General features: G+C 32.1%; 1 protein-coding gene across 1 annotated transcript in view; it reads right to left on the bottom strand.

Annotated features, from left to right (window-relative positions):
• Nucleotides 1-3383, bottom strand: part of LOC102671407 — a gene marked incomplete at its 5' end in the record, with an annotated part of 7382 nt that extends 3999 nt beyond the window's left edge. The window contains 4 exon segments of the mRNA XM_031509134.1: nucleotides 4-227; nucleotides 1079-1205; nucleotides 1460-1675; nucleotides 3198-3383. Coding sequence (XP_031364994.1) covers nucleotides 4-227; nucleotides 1079-1205; nucleotides 1460-1675; nucleotides 3198-3383 — 753 coding nt within the window.
• Between the last annotated feature and the right edge of the window lie 2230 nt (nucleotides 3384-5613).

Raw genomic sequence — 5613 nt, 5'->3', positions numbered from 1 at the left:
TCGTTTACGTACCGGCGCCCTCCTCTTCACGAAGTACGCGTTGAAATTCGTGTTGCAAATGGTGAAAATCAGGCCGAGCCCTAATCCTTGCAGGAAATTTATCAATGCCATCTCGTACACGTTCCGCACGAACGCGAGGCACACGTTTGGAAACGAGAACAGCATCGCCCCGACCACCCCCACCGGCCTCATGGAATACCTCTTGAGCAGAGTGTTGGTCATCAAACCTAGAGAAAATTAATAAAAATTTTTGAAAATTTTGTCGTTATGCAACGATGATTATGAAAAATATTCTTGATCGTCGTTAATAAATATTTTATTAATAAATATTTTATTATAGGAGGAAAAAAAATTTGTAAATTCCTCTTACAGAGGAAGACGAATGAAGATATAAATAAGCGGAATGAATATACGAAACAACGAAACGTTCTTGAAACATCGGTATAATTCACTTTGATAATTGAAAATCCTCAATTAGATGTAACTTTGTTTCATCTTTAAAATTAAAAAGTCTTATCTAACATTCACTCGGATAAGATTTACATAACTGCCGGTGGGTGGACGCTTATCAGTAATATTTCCAGCATGGAATATGTACGTTTATGAATATATCTCTCGTTGGAAAATGTGATAAATAATAAATAATAACGTAAAAAAAAAGTAAACTTAAGGAATAAATAACATCCTTATCCCTCAAGATTTATCATAATAATCACAATGAGGTAAAAATTAATTTTTCCTTTTTATCAGAAAATTTCAGTTTCTATAATTATCATTATGTCATAAATATCATTGAGGAAATGACATTGAATGCGCATATGCATTCGAAGCTGTAAATTAATGGGACGCTTTATTTGTCCGCGGAGATATGATTCCGCTTCCTGGCGCCTTCTTATATCAAATAAACGTATTAAGAAACGTATTATGCGATCAAAATTACGTTACTTTGTGACAACTTTGTTTTTCAATAAAAACATGGAGACAATGGAAATGGAGGATATATTTATATTACTTGTCACAACGGTTTCGTTGTTGATAAAATAAAAAGGGAAAGAAAAAAGGATCGCAATGCGCTTACCGGCGATAGAGAATGTGACCATGAAAACGGAATTGAAAAGTGTCATCGCGGTACCAGCTTGGCCAGTTTCTTCCAGAAAATCGCCGAATATTATTCCAAACGACGAAGTTGGCCCGAACGTCGTAATCTGGAGAAAAAAAATAAATTTTTCAAATATTCTTTTCCTTTCGAAATTAATCGAATGGATGTGTACGATACATCTCGTTAAAATAAGATTAGACGATCGATTTCTTACTTCTTACATCAACTTTCTTCCTTTCGTTATATATAAAATAATCGCAATATATATTATAATTATAATTATAATTATAATTATTATTATTATTATATTATAATTATTATAAAATAATTATAGAAAAAAGAAGGAAAATGAATACTAACAAAGATCAGTATCATGGCTACAGCGACCACCCATCCCCAACCACCATCGGGAGCCAAATCTTCCAACGTGATCTCGTCTTCATCCTCCTCCTCTCTCTCCTTTCCCATAGGTAACAACGCGCTATTATTTCGAACCTCCTTCTCATCCTCGTTGAAAATTCTCGTCTCTATCGCCGCTTTCCCATTCGTTTTAGTCACCGTCATATTTTTATCCTCGATCCTCTAAAACCAAAAAATATTATATAATATATATTAATAATATGTTTTCGATTTAGATTCGTCTCTCTCTCTCTCTCTCTTTTTCGCTGGCTAAACAAGATTCTTATTCAAACGTTCGAAGCGAGTAGGATAATGAATTTTTGAAGGAAACGACTGTATTACCGATTGAGAAAAACGTTGGAAGCGAAAAAGTAAGAGGACGAATCGAACGAATTATAAAGTAAGTAAACGAAGGTCTTACCGATTGAGAAAAATCTCCTTCCAGTATAGTATATAAATATCGATGAAAAGAAAGTTAAGGATGAATGATACAATAATGAATAAATAGACACGGGTATGTGGGAGCGCGGCTGGATGGTTTTTAACTGAGCAGGAACAGGGTAGAAACCAATTCGAAGACTTTCTTATCTATGTACACAATGTCAACGTGCTAAGCACCTATCCTTAATGAGAATGAAATATTGCTATCGCAGGAATTAGGAAATCATCCGAAGAGGAGAAGAGAAGAGAGAGAGAGAAAAAGAGAGAGAGAAATCAGATCGTAAATGAAATGAAATTTTGCAATGGTAACGTTATCGTGGCGAGATAATAACAACGAAATAACAACAACAATACGAACAACGACGTATCATCCTCCTAGATATAGTGTTTCATTTAGCAACGAATTTTTACTTATTTTTTTTTTTTTTGAAAATAATTTATTTAAAAGTGAAAATATTCTTATTTTTAAAATATGAGAATCATCGCTATCGATCGATTTGTTTGTGAAATGTGAACACATTCTCGAAATTATATTCGAGAAAATTTAAATCTCAATTAAGAATCCGATTGGCTTTGGGTTTTGGGTGAATGGGTTGTTAAAAAAGCGAAATATAGAAAAAGAAGCATCGATCAAAGTACATTTGCGATGGAAAAAAATAAATTTGCTTTGCAAACCGCAGCGGTTTGTGTACACACACACCGCAAGTAATTCAAACCATTGGCAAAAAATATTCTTAGCAACTCTCTTGTATGTTAATTCGCGTTTATTTCTATTGAAATTAAATAGGTATCGTTCCTCATATATTTTCTATAAATAAATAATAATTAACGTACCTGTTGTTCAATCTGTTGTTTTGAGTCGTGGACTCGACGTGTCGGTTGCAATGGAGAGAAATTAGAGTAGCACTGATAATACCAACAATGTCAATATTGAAGGTGATAATGCAATTTACTTTTGAAATATTTAATTTTGTGAATTGTGTTAAGCCAATACCTGTATATAATTTTACTATGTACGTATTCCTGAAAATTAGACGCGAAACAATTTCAAAACCCAACGTTTCGTACGTTATTCTTGATTCTCTATTTTCCCTTGAGGATCAAGACCGAGCATTTTGCTTATCTTTTGTTATGACGCTATTTTATTTATTTCATTTATATAATTACATTTCTAACCATACTCTAGCAGTCGAAGGCATCAATGTTGTTGATTATTTTGATAAAAGTTCTTTTTTAAAAGAAAAATTCCTTCCTTACCTTTCACAGAAGAAAAAGATTCGAAATATATATTATAGGAAACAGGATCGAAGAGAATCGAAGAACGATCAACAGTAATCCATTCTCGTCCTTTCTGTCGATTAATCCATTCGATATTTTGAATTCCTCTCAAAAATGGAAGAAAATGAACGGTGAAACGAGACCCACTACGACAACCTCGATCAATTCATAACTTTCGCACATTTTTCGCGAAAATCGTGCCACTCTACCACTTGCACAAAGTTTGGCTACGAGATAAATCCCCACGACACCTGGCATAATATAAAAATTCGGTACAGAAGCGTGACGTTTAAGCGACGAAAAATCTAAATTGGACTGGAATCGATCTAGTTGCTCTCGTGCCACGCGAGATGGAAGCGAACGGTGCGACACCACCGATTGCGTCGAACAAACGAAACCAACGAAGTAACAAGATAGTCTCCGTTTCGCGCTTCCTTTCCTCCTCGAACGATCCTCCTCCACTTTGGACATGATAAACAAAACGGAAAAAGGATGCGTGCGTTGTCGACACAGTGATTCGAATGATGTATATTAAATGAGCAAAATTCATTTTCAAATGAATAAAGAATAATTGTTTAATGTGTAAACAAATATACATTAAAATTTTAAATGCTCTTTTTAAATGTTTATGGATTAAAGGAAACGATTGATCACATTTCAATAATCGAGAAATATTCTGGAAATTTATTAAGCATTTGAATTTCACAGATATAACATCTCGAAATATTTATTTTTAATTTAAATCGTTATAAATTATCGATAAGTTTTTTATTTTTTTTTTTTTTTTGTAAATTAAACTTAAACTTAAATTAATTACTTCGTATTGGAAATTCACGCAATGTAACAATTCGTCAATGATTTTTAATATGTGTTCCACATTGTTCCATGATAAGAATGAATGTATGAAAAGTAAAAATTTTCTACTTTTTCTTTTTAAACTATATTAAAATTGATTTTAACTTTTACGACTATGATATATTTGCTACTTAGCGGATTCTTTAATCCAGCCATTGATATTTATGGATTAATTTTAAACTATCTATTGTTAATAATAATATTCCTAACTTTAGTTGCCAATTTTTATATTTCTTTCAATGTTTGACCGATCGGTATGAAATATATTTTCTTATAGTATTTTTTCATTTTATAATTTTCAGTTTTATCGTTTTTATCATTACTCAGTTAAATTGTTCAAACCCATATCTGGCCGTATCTATCGGACAACTTTTTTTTTTAATAATCATCTTTCCCTTAACATTTCTTCGAAATATCATTATCTATTCTCAACGTCCAGCTTATCGTATGTCTCTCAAATTCGAAGTGCTTTCTAAATTAATTGCCTACTACAACATTTTGCTACGTCTGGCTACTTAAGATCACAAAATCACAAATATTCGTATATTTATATATTTTTTATGTATCGATCATTATTTTTCTTTTTCCTTCTATATCAATTAAACGCAATGTTAATCTCTTTTTATACATTCAGTCATATTTTTATAATTATATACACTTTCGAATGAAACTAACAAATTATATTAGAAAGCAATATTGTTTTAGAAAAAAAAATAATAATTTTGTCCAGTTAACTCCTAGTTGTTCGAATCACTATCATTTCGACAGTGTGCACATTTTCTTTCTCAAACGTTCAAGAGGGGAACGTTGAAGATCGCGCGAGGGATCCTTTTTTTTTACGAACGAGATTGTCTTTATCGATTATGATTATCATCGCATTATCTTCGATGAAATCGTGCGGAGGAAGATAGCGATGATAGCGAGTGTATCGACCACCAGAGTTGGTCATCGAAACAACGTTTTCCATCGTAAGATTTCTTTTTCTTTGTGCATAATATTATAAGATTGCTCGATCAATTTTCAATGAAATAAATTTTTAACGTAAGATCGATTAACAAGTACTCTCACAACAAGCTTTTTAAAAGGTTCCTTGAAACGAATTATTGACTTATCGAATTAACGTCAATTATTATTTTTTTTTTTTTTTTCTTCAACTCTAAACGAATCGAAGCGTTTCTCTTCGAGATTCCTTAAGTTAACCAAAAAAAAAAAATTCTACGAATCGATTGAAGAACGATTGAAATCTTCCCCCGCGTGCACGTTTTATCTTTCGCGATCGATTTCTTCTTTGCGGTTACGTGTCATTGAAGGAATATTGTCGATCTCTGACAAAATAGTTTAACGATGTCCTTATTCTCGAAAAACTGTATCGTTTTTTTATTCTCGATTTTTTATCTACTCTAAACTAGATGGCATTCTGGTTAAAATCTTCGAATCGAAAGAAAGAAAAAAAATAATTTCGTGATAAAGTAAACGTTTCGATTTTGTGAAAAAAAAAAAAAAATTATTACTCTTTCAAGAAAGAAAAAAAGAAGAGAAAA

This window comes from Apis dorsata, unplaced genomic scaffold (assembly GCF_000469605.1).
Source record: "Apis dorsata unplaced genomic scaffold, Apis dorsata 1.3 scaffold_129, whole genome shotgun sequence".
Taxonomy (NCBI): Eukaryota; Metazoa; Arthropoda; class Insecta; order Hymenoptera; family Apidae; genus Apis; species Apis dorsata.
This window is presented reverse-complemented; position numbering and strand designations above follow the sequence as displayed.